This window comes from Syngnathus scovelli, chromosome 10, assembly GCF_024217435.2.
Source record: "Syngnathus scovelli strain Florida chromosome 10, RoL_Ssco_1.2, whole genome shotgun sequence".
Classification (NCBI taxonomy): domain Eukaryota; kingdom Metazoa; phylum Chordata; class Actinopteri; order Syngnathiformes; family Syngnathidae; genus Syngnathus; species Syngnathus scovelli.
This window is the reverse complement of record NC_090856.1, coordinates 2028290-2048356: the sequence shown is the minus strand read 5'-3', so window position 1 is coordinate 2048356 and position 20067 is coordinate 2028290. Positions and strand designations below refer to the sequence as shown.

The 20067-nt window shown below is 47.1% G+C and overlaps 2 protein-coding genes across 5 annotated transcripts; both read right to left on the bottom strand.

Moving 5' to 3' along the window:
• Positions 1–1006: 1006 nt before the first annotated feature.
• zgc:92140 (uncharacterized protein LOC447854 homolog) lies at positions 1007–10718 on the bottom strand. 3 transcript variants are annotated; one of them, XM_049716761.2, is made up of 6 exons: positions 10553–10718; positions 5625–5757; positions 3270–3355; positions 2534–2598; positions 1907–1967; positions 1007–1695 (listed from the first exon to the last, which is right to left on the bottom strand). In XM_049716761.2, exons 2-6 carry the CDS (start codon positions 5713–5715, stop codon positions 1639–1641), a joined length of 360 nt encoding a protein of 119 aa, XP_049572718.1. In that variant the 5' UTR covers positions 5716–5757; positions 10553–10718; the 3' UTR covers positions 1007–1638. The 3 variants fall into 3 exon arrangements, with proteins under 3 accessions (XP_049572718.1, XP_049572731.1, XP_049572727.1); XM_049716774.2 differs by lacking the exon at positions 10553–10718 and adding an exon at positions 7386–7659; XM_049716770.2 differs by lacking the exon at positions 10553–10718 and adding an exon at positions 7281–7658.
• Positions 10719–11317: 599 nt separating this feature from the next.
• edem3 (ER degradation enhancer, mannosidase alpha-like 3) lies at positions 11318–19864 on the bottom strand. 2 transcript variants are annotated; one of them, XM_049716703.2, is made up of 21 exons: positions 18945–19864; positions 18818–18863; positions 18638–18738; positions 18516–18555; positions 18321–18433; positions 17725–17878; positions 17513–17647; positions 17345–17450; positions 17090–17187; positions 16767–16892; positions 16609–16692; positions 16367–16450; positions 16069–16193; positions 15784–15955; positions 15556–15710; positions 15341–15485; positions 14898–15089; positions 14658–14823; positions 13986–14171; positions 13714–13761; positions 11318–12822 (listed from the first exon to the last, which is right to left on the bottom strand). In XM_049716703.2, the coding sequence occupies exons 1-21, from the start codon at positions 19031–19033 to the stop codon at positions 12512–12514; spliced, it is 2676 nt and encodes an 891-aa protein (XP_049572660.1). In that variant the 5' UTR covers positions 19034–19864; the 3' UTR covers positions 11318–12511. The 2 variants fall into 2 exon arrangements, with proteins under 2 accessions (XP_049572660.1, XP_049572671.1); XM_049716714.2 differs by lacking the exon at positions 13714–13761 and having other exon boundaries at positions 18945–19863.
• Between the last annotated feature and the right edge of the window lie 203 nt (positions 19865–20067).

Below are 20067 nucleotides of genomic sequence, written 5' to 3'. Positions count from 1 at the left end.
AGGTAATCCACACTGAAGAGGCTTTACATACAAATTTGGGGGTGCAGCATTCAATTTGGTACCAGAGGCCTTCAGTGGGCACTTAATGATAATTTTACAAAGAATTTCAAATCTGATTGGTTGAAGAAACAATCCTGTCGTGACTATAAATAAAAGTTACATCGCCCCGCAGTGCCAATTTGAAATCTGATTGGACGAAAAAGACAAAATTACAAAGCGATGAGAAAAAAACAAAAAAACTTGACACATTTTGATGGAAAATGATTACAATTTCGGTTGTCAAGCGATGCGAGAGCTTCTGTTGAGGTCAGCAGAGGCCTTTGCTCACTGAAACTACTCAGCACCGCTAAATGGGAGCTACAGCATATTGCGGTTGGCGAAGGCAGCGTGCCCCCCCCCCCCCCCCCCCTCGCCTGTTGAGTCATCAGCTGTGTGGGGCAACAAGAACACACACACACACACATCTGTAAATAATGCCCCTTATGACCACAAGCTCCTGTTTTCAGCACACTGGGCGGACATTTACTGCACGACGACTTTCCCCTCTGCATTTTCACTATTTACACAAGGTCGATGTAAAAACACTCAAACAGGAGGTGGCGAGGATTTTGTGCTACTTGCGTCATCTTACTGGAAAGAGCATTTTCTTGGACAGGCAAGCGCCATCTCTTCTCGCTTTACAACATATATTCTAGGCCAACTATTATTGGCCGCATTTCGAATGTTGCTAATCAACGTTGACATGATGGGGGGCCCTTAGGGTGCCCAAGCCCAGGAGAAGGAGGCTGAGTCAGCACTTAATTTATGAATGTAAAATCAATAGGAATTGTTAAAAAAAAAAAAAAAAAAGGCCCACTTGCAGTCAGGTATTGATTGACTGTGAATCAACTCTGAATTGTTGCCTAAAAGTTTGGGAACATTTAAATATTTTTGGATTGCCTGAAAAAGAAAAACCCACACATCACACATACTCCCACATCTCCCACTCTCTTACACACACGCACGCTAAAAGCTTTGCCCTCTTTATTTTAATAGAAAAAACATATACAAATAATATAACAAGGGTATCTCCGGTAAACAAAACAAGAAAGAAGCAACCACGCATTCTATTCATTCTCCCCATCCTCCCTCTTCAGTTTTGTGTTGCTACAGTGCCTGAGTGTGTGCGTGTGTGTAGACGCAAAAAAGGTGTGTGGGGGGGGGGGCGAGTGTCTTGAATGTTGAACTTTGTATGTGTGTGTTGAGGGAGGATGAGGCAGCAATAATCTGCTCCATGTTGATAATTTACAAGTGTTCAAAAAAAAAAGGTGGGGGGGAAAAAATAAAGGTAGCGGACTCCTGCCTCTTATTAAAATATCCCAAAATCTTCCTGTCCGGCTTGTCCATCAATAAAGTTCCGTAACTCTTCTTCACCTCTGCGGGTTGCCACATTTGGGAATGTTCGCTCTGTCCTTTTCACTCGTCAGTGCACTCGGGGGTCCCGGGGTGGAAAAAAAAATGTTCTTTTGACACTTAAAATACTTTTACGTCGCCGTATCCCGTAAAACACTGATTGGACATGCCCTCACACACTCACACACTGTGAGGGTTTCAATTGGTGTGATGTCTGGGAGGGGCTGGTGCTGGGGGGCCTCTGTGCTATGTCGTCGTCGCCTCCTCTTCTTCCTCCTCCTCCTCTGAGCAGTAGTCTCGCCCCTGGTAAATAAAACCAAGATTTGTTTTCATTTAGGTTCAAAAGGACATTCAGAAGATCTACAGATATTCTTTATCCTCTGCAAAGAGTGCTAATGATGGCCCTCATTAACTCGAGACATTGACGTTTCTTTCCAATGCACGTCATCACCCCCCCCGCTACTTTCTTTCTCCATGAGACAAACAATCACAGCCCTCCCTCCCTTCCTCTCACCTTCTCAATCTTCTCATCCAGCATCCGGAAGAATTCCTGCTGGCTGTCTGACGTGTGAATGCTGGGCGAACGAGAGGAAGTTGGAGGATGAGGACCAAGAAGAGGAGGAGGAGGAGGCAGCAACAAATACATCATGAGAATTTTCCATTAGGCACCCCCCCCCCCCTGCGAGGCGAGCTCCCCGCTACGCACACACGCAATTCCTCGATACAGTGTGAGAACAGCTCAGCCTGGAAAGAATTTAAATATCCGTCTAGCAAAAATATTAGCCGACACAACGTCAGATAGACAAGAAAGCTACGATATGACAACTAAAAATAGCGAAACACTTTTGACCGTCCTTGATGAAGAGGACGGACGACTCAGCATTTTTTTTTTCCATGACGCCGTTGTGCAGAAAAAGAAAGCAGCTCGGTCGGTGTGTGTCAACAGCGCTGATGCGGAAGGAGGTGGCCGTGCATTTTTCAAATCAATCACCGTACCCATTCATCGGGTAAAATTTGATTTCGTCTTCGTAAACTACCAAATGCGCATGCGGGTGATATAAAGCGTCCGACTCTGAGCGAGCTTCGTCACGTTAACGGCTCCTCTCATCGTGCAAAAACCGGAACTCCTTCGTCCACTTACTTTGATTTAATATTTGCCGCCGTCTCTTTCTGCAACTTGCCCCTTTGCGGCACGTTATTTCTCTCCTGAAACACACAAATGACATTTATGAGCGTAACGAACATCTGCTAGCATAATGCTAACATAGAATGCAATAGAGGTGCTAATGGAGCAGCAACACACACACAAAGTGTCTACCACGGAACTCATTAACGCTGAATCTCATCTGACGTGTTACTACACTGAAGGTGCAAAACTAAATTTGGACTTGTCTGATCGGAAAAAAAAAAAAAAAAAAGAAACCTGCCCAACCTCCATTTTATACTTTACAAAAGTGTGTCCTACACGGAGCAGAAGATCAGCGCTTCCTTCACGTTATAGTGAGTATCAGCGTGCTGATATAAAACAGTGGCTGCTTCTGTTCCGGCGAAATTTATGACTTACATTAGTTCTTGTTTATAGCCGAGCGGGACGGCAGGCGGACCCACCTGATTGGCTGCCACACACATGCGCTTCTCAACTTGGAAATGAAACGTATCCAACGCTTTATCACGGCTGATTTTTAAGCAATACTTCCTTTTAGGGGGTTTTACATTATAAACAAAAAAGAATAATTCAGAGCAAGAGGCAGAGAAGATCCCCAACTAAGTTCCAGTTGAGCATAAAAGTCATTTTATACACACTGTAAAAATATATAGAATGCTAGCCTGTCAATTGCTAACATTACGCTAGCAAGGGAATTTTGTGTGCGTCTCACCAAGTTCTCCTGGTTGCGTACATTTACCCGGTTTTCCTCCCCTCTCATGTACTTGACCTCCTCCACCGCCTTCATCTTGTACTCATCTGGGAGGGAAAATAGAATGAGGCACGATTAGAAAGGTATTAATGGGGGAGCCGTGCCACGGGAGATTCACGCCCAATGTGTCCCTGAACGCTTCAAGACGCTGCAGATGAGCTCAGTGGCGCTGAGTGTGTCGAAATCATAAATAATGTGACGCGGCGAGATGCAGCAGAACACTTAGGAGCTAGCGTCGGCGGTCGGAGCGCCTCGCCTCACTTGGAGTGATTTAGCTGTCGCGTAGAATGGAAACGGTCGGGCGCTTATTGACGTTGAGCTGTCGGTCGCCGTGGTAACCGTGGCCTTCATCACTCAACTGTCTGTTATCGGTCAGTCGCCTCGTCTCGTAACGTCTCGCGTGCAGGATATTTTTTTGGGAATAAATTTGTCATTGTGTGATCGTGACCTCGACCTCCCACTCTGTTTGACCCCTCCCGGATGTGATTTCCACTCACTCCTCTGTATCGGTTTCACACTTTTGTCCCCGCCAGCTATCAGCAGCGTTTATCCGTCCCATCTGTGCAACTTTGCACTGATTGCTTCGCTCTGCCCAAGGGTGGGGGTGAGGAGGGGGGTCATGTCCGTGTTCCGCTCAGGATGGATTGGCGTGTGCTTCATCCCATGGTTGTCCATCACCTTGTGCGTCATTGCCACGGCAACCTCAACTAATGACGGGAGGCGGCGAGAAATTATGTGGAAAGCTGGCTGGAGATTAAAAGATGGAAAGAGGAGGGGGGGAGGGTTTGTTCTTTGCTCCTGTTTGTGCGAGGAATGTAAACCAAGCGGGAGCGAGCCGTCTCGTGTCTCAGCATGCCGAGACGCGCCGGGCGCGAAAACACTACGCAGGCCTCGGCCGACGCCAAACAGCGAGCGGGCCCTGTCGCGCCGAGGAATTAAGAGCAATTTAGTCCGCCGCGTTGCAAAAATAGAGATAATCCGCGTGAAATGTCATATTCAATATTCTGCAGCCGGAGGAGGATGCACACGAGTAGGCAGAACCGCCGCCGCACACTGCGAGATGCTCGAGAAGGATCCGGCCGCTGCAAAAAGTGACAGCTGGCCACTGGCGTTGGAGCAATTTAGCAGAAGGACTTCTCGCCATGCGAACTGTCCCGCGTGCGAGCCTTCGTCACGCTAACGACAAGCTGGACCCGCGGCGGGAAGGATGGAGGGACGTTTTCGCAGAATACATTGGAGGATAAAAGGGGGCCACCTTTTCTGACGTCTCACTTAGCGAAAGACGTTCACGCACAGTCCACTGAGTCGACTTTGTGTTCGCAAGTGTACAATTTATGTCCTGGTTCACTAAAGCAAATTGAAGATCCGTCTAAGTGGGTCATTTCACTCTCTTATATTCACGCAGATTAAAGAAAAATGTAACGGAAGTGAAAATGCTGCAGGCACTGAAAATAAATGACTTGATTTGAAAAAAAAAAAACACTTGCTGCTGTAGACCACAGCTCACATGTAGATGGCTGGCTCTGGGTGATGATGTCACTCATTGGCCACGCCCCTTAAAAAGGCACATCTAAATGTCTAGAATGGATTCTAATGACACCAGTTGGTTTCAACTGGGACTGATTTGAACAAATTAAAATGACAAGTACCACTAATTGTCATAATGAACAAAACGCCGAGAAGAAGGACCTCCGGGCCACTCAGCTGGCACGTCACCTCCACGCAACGGCGCAAATAAACCACATCATGTCGAGAGTGCGGCTGTTTTTCAAGTGCTGTTTGTGTAATGGAGCTCAGCCATTTCCGGTTATTGTGCGTGAGCGAGGGAGGCGGGGGGGAGGGGGGAGGCAACGGCGGGGGTCGTTAGGGGTTTAGTGGCTACAATCTGACAGCATCAGACAATATCTGGGACACAAACACATTTAGCCACAACAAGGCAATCTGTCGACGGCCGACTTGTCATAAACACATGCGCGGAGACACGCGCAATTTAAAAATACAGCGAAGCCTCGTTGAAACGGGAAGTGTCAGCCTTTAACACGGCAAACAAAAAAAGCAAGCTCCAATCCATCAAACACCTCGAAAGCACCCGAGGTGCATATTGGCATAGCTTCTGGGGATTAACCGGCACTCAATTAATATCCGCTTGGTCACGTCCCCTCTCGGCACGTCACGCCTTGCATCGAAACAATAGACTCCACACTTACGGACAAAGCCAGAAGATTAGGAGCTACGATCATCAGAGGATAGCACGCACACGAGGCCCACTGCTGAGGAATTAAGGACCGCAAATGAAGTGTGTGTGTGTCAACTGACCGCCAAAGAGGTCCCCATTGCTGTAGGCCTTGCCACGGCCCTCGTCTTCGTTGGGCACGGCCGACACCTGCTTGGCCGAGGTGCAGCCCATGGCCTCCTCACGCTGGGAACGCTCTCCTCATCGCACTCTCACCTGACGACACAATCAGCACAAGGATGCATTTAAAAAAATTGGACCATTATTATATCGGCATCAGCATTTTTGGAAGATTTTTTTTTGTTTTTTACAAAATATAAAAATTAAAAAGTTTCTCAAGTCATATTTGAATACTTGGAAAACAACAACAAAGTACATTGCTATGTTTTCGTAACACATGGGTGCAAAGTGCGGCGAGACGAGGGAAAAACAAACGTAGAGTATCAAGAACTCTCTGGCACGCCTCCTCCTGAGTTTGAAGTGAGCACCACACGGGTGTGTACTCTGTGTGTGTGTTGTTGTTTGTGCAGACACGGCAGGCTGCGGCAGGTGAGCGCAGGGTGCGGCGACGGGATCTTTGTGTGAGGGTACAAAAGGACGCGAAACCAAAGTCAGCTGGCACATTGTTGTCTCGTTCAAATCGGTTTCAGAATCACCTGAGCTGGACTTCCACGAAATGGTCCAGAAACGTGCAACAAGCTTGCTTCTTGTTCCTTTTAAGAATGACCTTTGACAAAACTTGAAATAAGTTCCCGCCAATGTTTACATCCTCTTGCTAGCTAACTAAGCTAGCATCTAACAAACGGAGATACGAGCGACACTTTTCGCTTTGGTGCTTCTCACAGCGTCAGCGACTGATGGGCATTCCGTTGCCTTGTGGAGGAACACAAACATCACACTGCGACGGCACAAGATGAAGACATCTGAGGAAGAATGGCTTTGCGCTGAGCTTGCACACAAAAGTCGACATTTAGCAACTTGTCGCAAGCCTTCCTGCTACAACACCACTTGGTTCTCATAATGCTAGCACTAAACTGAAAAATAAAATACTTTATTCTTAATGTGTCAATTCTAATCTTTATTTAATTTACAGAGAAGAACAAAATTACAGTACAACACGTTTTTAAGCGCTAGGTAGATACCCATGCTAACATTGGGAAATGCGTACACCGAAAATGCTGAATTAAGTGATAACTGGGGAAAAAATTAAAATTTCTTGTACAGTATGAGTTGGGCAAAAATGCTATGTATTGTTTTAATAAGGAAATATTAATTTCAAAGCAAATTTGTACTTGTTTACGTCCCACCACAGTCATCAAGGGCCTCATAAAGGAAGAGTGCAAAAGTCCATCGAGTTACAGAGCCTGGCTTTCATAAAGTAGACCGCTTCACAAGGTTGAGGTAGCGTACGAACCAAGGCCTCTCATTTGCGCGTATTGAAACATCAATTTGTGAGTAGCGGCGTGCTAAAAATAGCACGGCGGCAGCCCTAGAGCTTTTGTTGCGAGTGTGGGATAATGCTAGGCTGCGTGAATCTGCGAGGCAGGCCGCTCTAATTCGGGTTATGCGCGGCGGGGAGGAGCAACAGGCTAGCTATTACTAAAACAGAGGCAGAAGAAGTCTCAAAATCTCAAGTTACTGTTAGCTTAGCATTGCCGTTTTGCTCCGCGTACTCTCTGACAACTTGTCACGACAACGCACTTTAATAATTAATGAAAAACCACATTTGAGAAACGCACCTTTGCACTTTTGCCAAATCACACACACGCCGCTCTGACATGATCCCATCTCGACAATGAAACGCAACTCCAGATGTTCTGTGTAATCTCGCTCGGCAGCCTTACTCATTAGTCATGATGTCATCAAGCAGGTTGCCAGACCGGGAGCGATCAAGCTGGCTTTCAAACGGCAGCAAAAACACACCCTGGGACAAAAAGTCATTCTGACAACGGCGCAGCCCTCCAGATTGCCCCTCTCCTGGTCCTGCCTACGTGGACTTTGGGTGGTGACCTGGTGTGAACAGGCCTCGTTTGTTTAAGGAGGAACGAGCGAGGGAGAGAGAGGGAGAGACGAGTTGCATAAGGAGGTGTAGAGGAGCAGCGAGCGAGCCGGAAGGTTCCGCAGACGCCCGAGGCACCGAGCCTGAAAAACGGGCTGGGACCAAGCGAACAAGAAGAGGAAGACGAGCAGGAAACGTGAGCGGGGTGGAAGGCCCCCTTTTTCAAAACTGGCTCACGCCTGCACCTTCTCCTGGATGGAGAAGTGACAACTTCTCACACTTTCACATCGGCTTTTTTGTGGGGTAGGCGATACAAGAACTTAATTACGGGGTTATGGGAAAGTTCTTTTTCACCATTTAACTATTTTTTGTCCAGCACATGATCATTTTTGATTCTTCCAAAACATTTTCATAAGATCACAAGTTCTCTTCCGTCATATTTTAATTTAATTGCCTCATTTTATTTGATTCTCTTGACGCCGGACTCGTAAAACCACACGCCGAGAAAGTTTTTCTCCATGAGACCTCCATGTGAGCTCTGAGGGCTTGCAAAACACAACTGCTGACAGCAGATGACACCTTCCAAAAGATCAACAAAGCATTCAATTCATGCCTCTGTCCCCACACTGACAAATCGTTTTTAACGCCAGACATTGTGACCTGGCCCGCTTTGAGGACAACAGCCAAAAATCCTGAGATATCTCACAAACACTTAACATGAAACGCTACCAGTATGTCATAACATACTCCCAAAAGAAATGTAAACAAACAAAAATCACAGATGGATGGAGCACCCCAGGGAACGTATCTAAGGGCCCCTTACATTTGCTTTGGAAACAAACTTCCGTAAGTCACATTTGTCTGGCTCGTGCAGTTCACAATCGATATTTAACACGCGACAAAAACAATTCAGCGACTCGCCTTTATGACGAACTACCGAGCTCCACGCACAGCAAAGCGTCGATTTAAGTTCGACTGGTTTTTAGGGGGGCCTGTAGTGAAAAAGCGGGCGTGCCGCCAGAGTGCGCGTGTGTGCTCGCGTGTGTGTAACAACTTGACAATCTTCTGCAGCACATGCCACAGCTATGCAACAAGTCCCATGCTGTCAATCAGCGAGCACTTTTTTCACGCTGGAAAACAGAGCAGCTCCTGTCTAAGCCGACCTCGGCCGACACCCCCGCCCCTCCCTCACCCGCTCAAATCATCCCTTGTCGCGCTACTTACAACTAGACGATGACACAAGGAGATACGAGTGAGCGTACAAAAGTACCGACTTAACTCTTCGACGCGAAAGAAAAGACATGTCGGACAAAAACATTCTGAAGTAGATGTACCGGAAAAATCGACTCTAGTACAGAAAAGGGATTCGTTACTTCCCAGGGACTGTCAAGCGTGTGTGTGTGTGTGTGTTGGCGACCTCCCCAGGCTTGTCAGGCTGATGGAGGTCTTAAAGTGGGACTAGAGAAGCGCTGCAGCATTTGCTGCCTGGCTTGAGTAAATATTATGGTGTGCGTGTGTGTGTGTCCAAAATACGAGCAGTGAATCAGAAGCTTACACATATCTCGGCTTTTATACTATCTTTTATCCTTGATCATTTTTAATAGTTAATTGATCGTTTTTTCAATATACCAAATGTTCTATTTATTACCTTGAATAGAATTTCAACTGGCTGTGTCACAAGGTCGCATGCGTTTTCCGCTTTCTCTCGGCAGCTGCTGGCAACTCCAAAGCAAAAGACAAACCAAGCAGCCAGCCATTAATATTCATTGAAAATGATCTCATTTGAAGGAAATGAATCAATCTGGGAGTTAATTGGCAAGCCCGCCGCCGCCGCCTCGGGGAAGGTTCCATCTCGCCCCAGCGCTCCGTTTCACGTCTCATCGCGGCGTTATTGTTTTCGATACAAATTAATAGTGAGTCATATTCGGTAAAAGTTTCTAAAGAAAAAGACGGCAGGTTGCAAGGAGTTCTCATGGCGTGACGAATGCAGCAACCACGGCTGAGTGCAATGAAGACCATTTTGATTGACGTGTCAGTTTTACAGTCAAGTTATTTGGAGAAGCGTGCGAAAGCATTTTGGACTTTTCAGGAATTTGGCTCATTCCCAACACCACACCTGGGAATCACGATAGAGAAGACGCAAGATCCGGAAGGACAGTTTATGAACTCTGAACCCGCGGCATCCTCATGGGCGCCGCAACAAGACGACAATGCGGTTGAATGCAGCTTTTTTTTTTATTGTTCTGAGCTGCTGAGGCCAGCTGAAGGGCAGAGAAGACACCCAAGCCTGCGGGATCACGTTACGCTGACTTCGGGGGGTTTGCCTTTAGACCACCTTGTCACACCTGACCGCTCTGGTGGGCCCCCCGGGTGCAGTCATGAACCACGCCAGACAGCTAAACTCTGCATTGTGACATCACTCATCAGAGGAGATATCACTCAGCTCAACGTAGTTACAATCCATTTAACAGAAGATAATCATTTGGAGGGACTGATGTGGCAGCAAAGTTGGCCAGCAGTCTCAGAGAAAGCGTGCACAAGATTCTGGACTTTACTGAGCTGCAAAACCTGGTCGCAGTTTTTGATCCAGCTTGCATTAAGAGGGTCGCAATTTTTTTTTTCCACCATCATCAGCCACCACTTCATAATTATGTAACTTGGTCCGAATAAAACTTGTGAATTAAAACTTTTTGGGTGCCAGTTTTCAGATTTTTTAATGTAAAATACGACTAAACGACTTGGCTCCGTAAAGGCTGACGTAGTGCAGCAATTGGTTTCCACTGAACCGTAGGCTGGCAGCACTGTGGCTTCCTTCCATCTGTTGAGTGCTGCTCCCCGGCTGAGGGGCCTCGCGAAGCGGGGAGGGAGTGGAGGGTGGAGGAGTGTCGACAACACACGAAGCGGTTTCAAGTGCTCCGCGGTTGGAACTCGACAAGCACACAACCCCGGCCGGCGTGCGGAAAGAAACAACAACCAGGAGGGAAGCGCATGGAGGCAAACAAAAGTACTTACGAGGCAAGAGGCGCCGGTTCCGTTTAGTCCAGGCTTGGAGGGGAGGTGAGGCCGCTCCGTTTTCTTCCGGGCTCGGCAGCGGCGGTGGGTCGGACGGGCGGGCGGGTATGTGACTGCGAGTCTCCGGAGGACTGAAGGCGAAGTGTGCGGCTTGCGTCATTCCAGCAGGATGCCGCTATTGAGTGAGGGCGCCAACGCAGCCATCTTGCCGCGGAGCAAAGTGACCAATCACAGCGCGAGACGAGACGGAGGCCAGCCCACTTCCTGAGCAGTAAATACTTCGTTACTCTAACGAAGTAAAGTACATTTGTAGTTGGACTCCAGCATAATCGCGGATTTTTTTTTGTGTCCAGTATTTATTTATATTTTTTAATTTATTTGTTTTGTATTGGATCGCCCCCCCCCATTATGTAAATATTTGATTTCTGTAATTAGGGCATTTTTTTAATGTAAATTAGCTATACTTCTTTGTGAGTTGACTAAAGGTACCAGTATCTACATCTAAAGTACACGAGTGAGTACTTGTTCCTCTCCCAGCAGTGAAAGTAATCCAACAAGATGAGCTATTACCCCCCTCCAACTCCTCACGCCTTTAAAGGTCGTGTATTTATAATGTATACAACATTAATCATTTAATAGGCAGCCGATTTCAATCAAGATGTGACAGTCACTTGCTTTGCACAACTTTTCCTGCACTTTTTTCCCCACTGTAAACCCTTAAAATTGCAATTATTGCCATTTCTCATGCATAATGAAACAAGATGATCCTCGAAAGTCTCACGTTTTATTCAGTTACTCATCAGTGTTGTTTCTCATATTCTTTCTGCTCATATCATTTTCATAGTTTCACACCGTAGGGTAGCAAATACAGGCTTGACACGTTGCTGTGGCTTGAACAGTTACGAGCAAACACCTTTTTGCGTTAGTTCAGTCAATAAGCACAGAAAATGTCATCATGTTGACCTGTACACGGTCTTGCACATTTTAGATTCATTTGGATAGATTTTCAGGCAGACTTTTTGTGAGTAGTGAATTGACGAGGTGAAATGATGTTTGGTTTCTCATTAAGCACCCAATGACAGAGTTTTCGACCTTTCCCAAACACTTCATATTGCGCGAGAAATTCAAATAAAATTTTAATTAAATAATAAAGATCCACTGATGAATGAAAGACGCTCAGCGTTTTTTTTTCTTTTTTTACAAAAAGTCTGCAATGCATAGACACCAGCGCAAATAATGACCTCCACCACGGATCGGATGTTAGTTACATTAAACAAATAAAAAACTGTTGATTTCTATAGAACCTGCCCCTCCTTTTTCCTTAATTCTCAGAGAATAAAACGCAGTGACAAAACTCACTGATTGGTAAAGATGGAGATCAATGATTCCCAACCACGTTGAGGGAAATGAACCAATTCCAACCAGAGATTTGATTACGTAAGCAAATGAATTTACCTTCTGCATCCGTCCACGCCAGCAACACATAGTGGCAGGCCTAACAATCAAATACTCTTCCACTAGATATTAGAATATACAATTAACTTATTTGACCCAAAAGCTGGATATTCTGAACTTTGAGAGAGAAGTGCCTTAGTTGGGAAACACTGGTCGTATACACAAAATACAAAATCTGTTCATTTGATAGTAATCAGTTATGGTCACGAAATGTCTGTGAGGTAAGATTGAAAAGATTTTCACGTGGCAGTCCATGGGAACTTTGGAAACGAACTACATTAAAATCTTGTTTGCGATTTCAAAACCGCAAACCCCTCATTGAATGGGGAGTTTCCAACTTTTCAAATTCCCGCAATTTTGCAACCCTTGCTGTCATCAAGCAGGGTTAAGAGGTCTCCGTCGTGGTCCGCTCGGGGCGGGCCAGGCTCGCTTTGGGACTGCGTGCGGTCCGCCGATGAGACCGCGGGCGCGCCGACGGCGTCGGGTCACCGTTTGACGGGAGCGTCAAAGCTCGTCTTTCTCCATCTGCCGGAAAGCCTCCAAGTCGTCCCGCCAGTCAGCCAGTAGCTGGTCCACAGATTGGCCGGCGCCGTCCGCGTCATCCCTACGCTCCTCATCCTCCCCGGAGTCCGCTTTCGGCACGTCAGCCTCCGCCGACCTGACGTCCTCCGTTGACCCGACGTCCTCCGCCGACCCGACGTCCTCACCTTCCGCCGGAGCGGCGCCTTGATCTTCCGCAGTCACCTCCGACTCGGATCCCGTCGGCGCGGTGGCCTCGGTTTGGAAGTCCTCCTCCGCCTGTTGGACGTCGGCGCCTGAAAAGGAAGGCGAGCGGTGGGCGCAGACGAAAAAAAAAGGATGTGAGATGCGCAAAAATAGAGCACACTTCACAAAGACGCTGCCAGCTCGGAGCGGCGTGATGCCCGCCCGTGATGAGTCACAGGATGGAATTTTTCTCCCCCTCTCAGCCGAAAGGAAGCCGAAAAGTTGCGCGAGCATTCTGGCAGGGTTACTTACTATTCCTCCTGAAGTGTGCTTTCCATAAATAGACACTGAACTAGAAACGGAAGGTCATGACGAACCTCCTTTTCTTTGTAAACAGGTTGTTCGAGTCAACAGAAAATTTAAAAAAAAAAAAAGTCAATCCGATTCAGCTACAATGAAAATCTCTACTTTTTTTTGCTACTGTTGTAATGATGCCCAGTTTTGCCACTGTGTCCAGACTTGCAAACTAGTGTTTAGTGAGAAACAAACAAAAGGAGGCATAAGAAAAGAGGAGTGGAGCCAGGAGGGAAAATCACAGATAACACAAATGGAAATGTGTGGGAAGGCTGAGGAGAGGGTGGTGTGGCGCTGGTGCCGGCGGCGGAGGAAATAACATTACGGCGAACCCCTGGAATATTCCGTTTAATCCTTCGGCCTGCTGCTCTATTAACGATTTTCATCAGTAATAATTGAATCGACTAATTTCTTTTGCATCAGTGCCATGGACATTGTGTAGCTCCTTCTGACAGATCATGACACACCTTGGCCACTAGTGGGCAGTAAAAAGGACATTTGAACATACAGAGTCGGAGTTAGTGAATCCAAAGTAATATTAATCCTATGCAGATGGTGTTTGTAATGAATCTCGGGGTTCACTGTACTGTAAAAACGAGAAGACGTGAGCGGGGGAAGCAGATAGAAAAGCAGAAAGGGTTACTTACTGCCCTCAAACAGACTTCCGGGAAGAGGTTTACCTTTGAATATGGCAGCTGTTTGCCCGCAAAATGAGAGGGGGAAGAGAGGAGAAGGCAAATGAGCGAGAAGAGGGGAGGAGGTACGTGTAGGCTCAGATTGATAAACTGATGTGGCTTGGGAGTGAGTCAAACGTGCCGGGAACGGCCGAGCCTCATCTTTAATTCACGAAGCAAATTGGTTAGGCGTGATAAAGGGCAGCGATGGCGCGCACGCAAACAAACAAAAGGGCCGCGCTCACCTCTGTCTCGGGCTTTGTCGCTCAGCAGCACCTCCACCTCGCTGTACTCCTTCAGCGCCTCCAGCAGGATGTTGCCCTCCTTGTAGAAGACGAAGAGGAGGGGCAGAGTGATGTCGTCCGTGTTGCGGCCGTCACCGGCCATCTGGAAGAGCGGCGCCGTGTCGCTGCTGCTTCCCACGCTGTCGTCTGACAAAAAAAATGGGACTTTTTGTTGCATTCTGAATATCTTTGCGTAAAATGTAAATGATCTCCTCGACATAATGGGTTCATGGTCGTTCACATCTTTGATGCATGCTGCTTTGCTAATTGCCTTTGTTGTCAATGGCAACCGGGAATCAATGAAACCAAAGTGGAATAGCGGTCTCTTTTGCAGTGCTTTGCTGCCACCGTGTGGCATCTATAGGCAATTACAACCTCCATTTTCAAATTCTTCCACCAATTATTTAATCAAATATATTTCTTGGGGGTGGGTTATTTTACGACTCATAAAAACAGAATTCAGAATCAAGTGTGGTGTTGTTGCGGCGGAAAATAATCGTGGCCAAGCCCAGCGGAGGAGAAACCCAATTAACGGCTCATCACGCGCGACTTATCTGACCGTCTGTCTTGCAGGTAATCCGTTTAATCGGCGGCTAATCACATCAGCAGGTTCATTTTTCTCATTGCGCTCACCGACGACGATGCCGCCGATGGCGCCGGCCTTCTGGATGTGCCGCGCCTTCTCGGCAAACATGCACTGGCCCCTCTGCAGCAGAGCGATGTGGCCCCGCACCATCTCGCTGTTGGTGATCTCCTCGCAGCCGCTGTACGGCTGGGCAACGGTGACAAAGCCTCGGACCTGCGCACACGAGTTTATTTATCTTAACGTGTGCTTTAGTTGGACGTATATCTGATGTCTGTGCTTCAGCTCACCCCCGCGGAGCTTTTGGACAAGTCGGTGCCGAACTGCGCCGGGCCGGCGGTCAGCACCACGCGGCCGAAGAAGGGATGCGAGATGATCTGGATGGCTCGGGGAGGCAGCTGCTCCTTCTGCTGCTGGCTGGAGAGCTCCATCATCTCCTGCATGAAGCGGACGCCATCCTCCGCTGCGATGGGACTCACCGCCTACGTGGGAAGAGGTGACGTCAGCACGAGTGAGTCAACAAACCGGACGGCCGTACCTTGACGTACAATCCGCCAATTTTATTATTAACCGTTCTTTGTTCTTGGATGGATTACGAAAGTGAAAATGTCGCCATGCCGGTTCATGAAGGAATTCGAATGACATCATTATTTTGACTCATCCTTATCCTTTAGTCGAGACTGAGTCACGACTACCGGAACACGATTCACGTGAGAGCATTTCTTTTGCGTACCTGCGTGGCATGCTGCACCAGCTGCACCCTGCCATCCTTCAAGTGGATGAGGCTGACGCCCATCCTCCTCAGCAGCTCCAGATGTTCCGGGTTGTTGGCCATGAAGTCCTGAGCTCTCAGAGGAGGGGCTCCCATGCCGGGCTCCCTGGATGGAGGAACAAACGAGTGAGGTTCTATCGGGACGACCCACTCAATTGCAGCCACGAATGAGCAACCTGTAAGCGGCGGGCCGCGGGCAGCTCTTGTCCACGGCGCTCCGGATGGGTTCCCTCAGGTTACGTGGGAAGGCCGGGTCGGGGAACATGAGACGCGTGTTGGGGCAGGTCCAGTCGAAGTTGGAATCGTCCAGTTCCTGCTTCGACTGAGGTATCTGGACAACATGGCCTCGGGTTACAAAGCGATGCGTTTAAATGTGTCTCGCTAAGACCCACGTGAGTCATTACCGTTCTGTTCGGGGGGACGGATGAAACGTGAGGCGTTGTGGAGAGCGACAGAGGCAGCAGATGTGCTTCGGTGGTGAAGATGTAGTCCTCCACGTCGAAGCGGAGGTCCTCCGGGTCAGCAAAAAGTAGGAAAAGGTACTTGAACATCTCGGCCAGGAAGAAAGAGTCCATTCTGAGGAGAAATTGTCATCTGCATCTTCATGATAGTGACACCATTTGTACTAAATCTGGCATCACCAACAGTTTGGTGTTCTGTTTAAAATGCCCTACAAATCCAATTCTCACCGGTCCTCGTGGCTGCCGGTCCGCACGTCCTTCATGGCAGCGAAACCGCACGGGACCCGGGCAAAGCGGTTGAGGTTGTCCATGATGGTACGACCCGCTTCGAGATAGTACGGGTCTCCTGTGGCCTGGAGTGAGAGAATTTTAGCCTTAATTTTTTTGTCCTTATTCCATACAAGTTCCATGATAACCTTCACGTATAGGTTTTACTTTTGTGTAGCATTTTAGTCAAATGTCACAAATTACAAAAAATAGTAAGAACTTGGTAATGAGACATCTGCATTGATTTTTTTTTTTTTACCTTGTAAAGGAAATAGGTGCTCTCGGCAAACTCTGGCCTCAGAGGATGCTGGGCCCAGTGTACCCTGAAATCTGTAGTGAAGGCCTGGGGGGGCACATACAGGAAAATAAAACACTTGATTTAAACTTTGCAATAAAGAAGACACACCAGTTTGTCTCGTTTGCGTTCATGTGGATCAAGTTTTGGGAAAACCCCAGCTTGTACGTAACCCGACATTGAAGTCGGTCGGTCGGACGGGTTACCTCGGGGAGGAAGTTGTGTTTCTTGGTGACTTGATACAACATTTCATGAGTCTCAATGGCTGGACGGATGTCTCCCTTCAACACCTGGAAAGTCAACAGAGGAAACAATCATGTAGTAAGAAATAAAAGAAAAAAAATTCCACATGATCAGATCTGACCTGCAGACCAGGGAAGAAAGCCAGCAGAGAGTCCATCCAGGTGCGAGCGGGAAGCAGCGGTTTGTGGATGTGCACGTCCAACAGCAAGGGGGGCTGGCTTATGTACTTCATTATGGATGCATAGTGCTAAGTAAAACCAGAATACAGTTTTATTTTCAAACCCCAAAAGAAGGAACAAATCACACAAACCGTGAAGGAAATGGCTTCGTGAAAAATAACTACCCCAAAGTAGAACCAATCGAAATCATTGATTTATCCCGTTTGCTATCAGGTTGCTCGGCATCAGAGTAAATGAGCAGTTTGTGTGTGTCGTGCGTGCTCACAATATTGAAGCGCTGAAGAAACTGGTCATCTCCCAGAAGAACGTAGGCCTTGAGGAGGTATTCATAGTATGAGTCAATTCCTGCTCCAACTCCGCTGTCTAGAAACAAAGCGTGCGGCCATCTTCAGGTGAGTCATCGCACAAACAAACACTCCCAACTCCTCCGCCCTTGGCGCAATCTAATCTTCCCCATTTCTCATCCTCCTTCTGCCACCTGCTACTTCCCACCTCATCTACCACCCTGTGCTCCTCTCACCCCGGCGGACCCACTCTCCTGAGTGGATGTTGATGGTGGTTCCCACCAGATTGCTGTTCCTCTGCCTCTTCTCCCAAAGAAAGTCCAGGGCTCTCCGGGCATGAGCCTGCAAACGTGAGGATAAAGAATATGTTCCTGGGAGTATTTTTATGTTGCCATGGGTCGAACCTCAAAAACTGGATCCCCGGTGAAGCGACTTAAGGCAGCAAATTCCAGGATGATGGTTCCCGCGCATGCCGTACAGGTGTCGGTTTCTGTGCCCGTCCGTGTCTCAGGCCCCCTGACACCGTACTTCAAGTTCACCTGTGAAAACGCAATTTAAATATCTGGGGCACCTCAAAGTGTTGTCTCTTCTCATATGGCCCAGTTTTAGATCCCACCCTGGGGTAAGGAAGGCCACTGCTGGTGTTGAATGCCGGCAGCAGTCGGAGGCCCAGGTCTTTGGCCATGTGCAGTAGCTCGTCTTGGTACCAACGCATGTGCTGTCCTTCTTCCTTCAGCATCACAGCCATGGAGTGAGCGCCCAAGAGACCCCTGAACAGCATAAATAAAAAACAATAATATTAATGCAAGGTCAAATTGACAGGAGTACCATAACTTCTCAATTTTCTCATTGAACTGTTTTTTTTTTCTTTAGAATGAGTGCAGGAGAAGTTTGATCATTTATTTAGCTGTGAATGTGAAAACTAACTATGGCCAGCAGATGGCAGCATTAGATGTATTTTGGATGAAATCAGTAAATGTCAGAAATGCAACATTAAAATACATTTTTTTCATAAAAATCTCATTTTCTGCTTTTTGTGGGTCCAAAAGGGTGATTTGGGTAGTTTATTTATTTACATACAACACAAGCTGTGAGCCTTTAAAGATCAGTCAGAATGCTCTCAATAAGTTCTGTTTTGAAAGCGTTAATGTGATGCACCTCTGTATATATATAAAAAAAAAAAAAGTACTCTAAAGGGATTATTTTCCTTACCCCAGAACTCGAATGTTGGTTTCAAACACCGACACCACAATATCGTTATCCAACCTGACGTCTTTCAGGACTCTCCTGACCGCAGCCTCAAACTCCACCGTCTTGTTCAAAAGCTGGCGAGCAGATGATCATTTTGGAAGTGTGAATTCATTTATCTGCAATTTGATCCCACAGAAACATAAAACTGCTACTCACCACAAGAGTATCCAGAGTGTCAATCAGGGTCAACGAGAACCTACAAGACATAAGCATTAACTTAGCAAAAAACGAAACAGCATACGACATTTTTAAAAAACTGTAGCCCAAACAGTTCTTACTTTCCGAGCGCATCGTCCACATCGCCACGACTGGGTTCCAGTCCACGCACTCTTCCTCTGCATGTTAGCGGCATCAGCTCGTCGGCTGGGTAAGCATGGTCCTTGGGAAAATACTCAATAACTCGTTAAGTGTGCACTCATCTGACAAGTCCATTGAAGAAATTAAAAGCGATGACTTACCATGTAATTCTGGTACGCGTGGTCGAACATCTCGACCACTTGATCCCTTTTGGAGGAAGACATGAGCAACTTTAGGGACCATTGTTGATTTTAATCATGATTAAATCCAACTTTTTCTTCCACTCACCTCAACTTGAGCTTCTCATCCCGTGACATGGCAAGTCCCAGGCTCCATAACGCCGCCGGCAGCATCAAGACAAACAGTGTCGATGGCATCTTGGCAAGATGTGCAGCAATGTATACAATTTCACTCTCGATTAGTCTCTTGGCATTTTGTTAGAATACCAACTAGAAACTGTAACTACCACACAGCGAGCCTTAGCCACTCGCACGCCATCTCCCTTGTCAGTAAATGACTGAGAAAGTTGTATAAGTGCCATATCAATGGTTACACGTAACAGTTGTTGACTTTTCCATGCTGTCATCCGGATCTACTGGAAGCAGGATGTGTGTCACGCAACCCAAATACATGGATTTGTTTTTTAATTTTGCAATTGAATAAATTATTTAATACCTGGTGGTGTCAACTAGCCTGGGACGCAATTAAAATCCAGTGTCACCACTTGCTGCACACACACGCGAAAGCAAATGTTGACTTTCTAGTAACGTTCAAAAGGCCCAGTCCCCATTTATTAGATGAGGGCAAATAACTGTAGTCCTTGCCAAGGAGTTCTCCATAACGCTTTTAACCGTCAAAAACCTACCAGTAGACCCTAAATGTTAATAATTGCCAGACCTTGACGAACTGGTTTCGTCATCCCAGTCCAAAGAGTCCCGCACTTGCCATAGTTGAATTAGCCCAGTTAGCTTGTCGCTAGCCGGTATGCTAACTCGCCGCGAACACGGCAAACAAAAATGTCACGGTGAAGTCATTAAAAAATATTCCATGCGGTGAAATGACGACATTGGTGGCGTTATGTTGAAAGCCAGTTGAGGTGGGGTAAAAACACTGGAGGTCAAATTAGCCGTCTTCTGTTGCTACTTTCCCCTTTGGGTGAGCCTGCTTCTGCCTGCTAAAAATGTTCGACAACATCCGCTTACCGGAGAGGCGTGTTTTGCCCGACTTACGACGCTCACTTTGGAAGCGAGAAAAACATTTATGGCCAATTTTTAACGAAGCGAGAGCACACGTCATTTTATTTTTTGTTTGCTCTTTGCTCTTATTAACGTATTCAATCAAAATTGGATCACCCTTGTCAATTTACACAATTACTTAAGCGATGCCTGTCAAACCGGATTTGAATAGAACT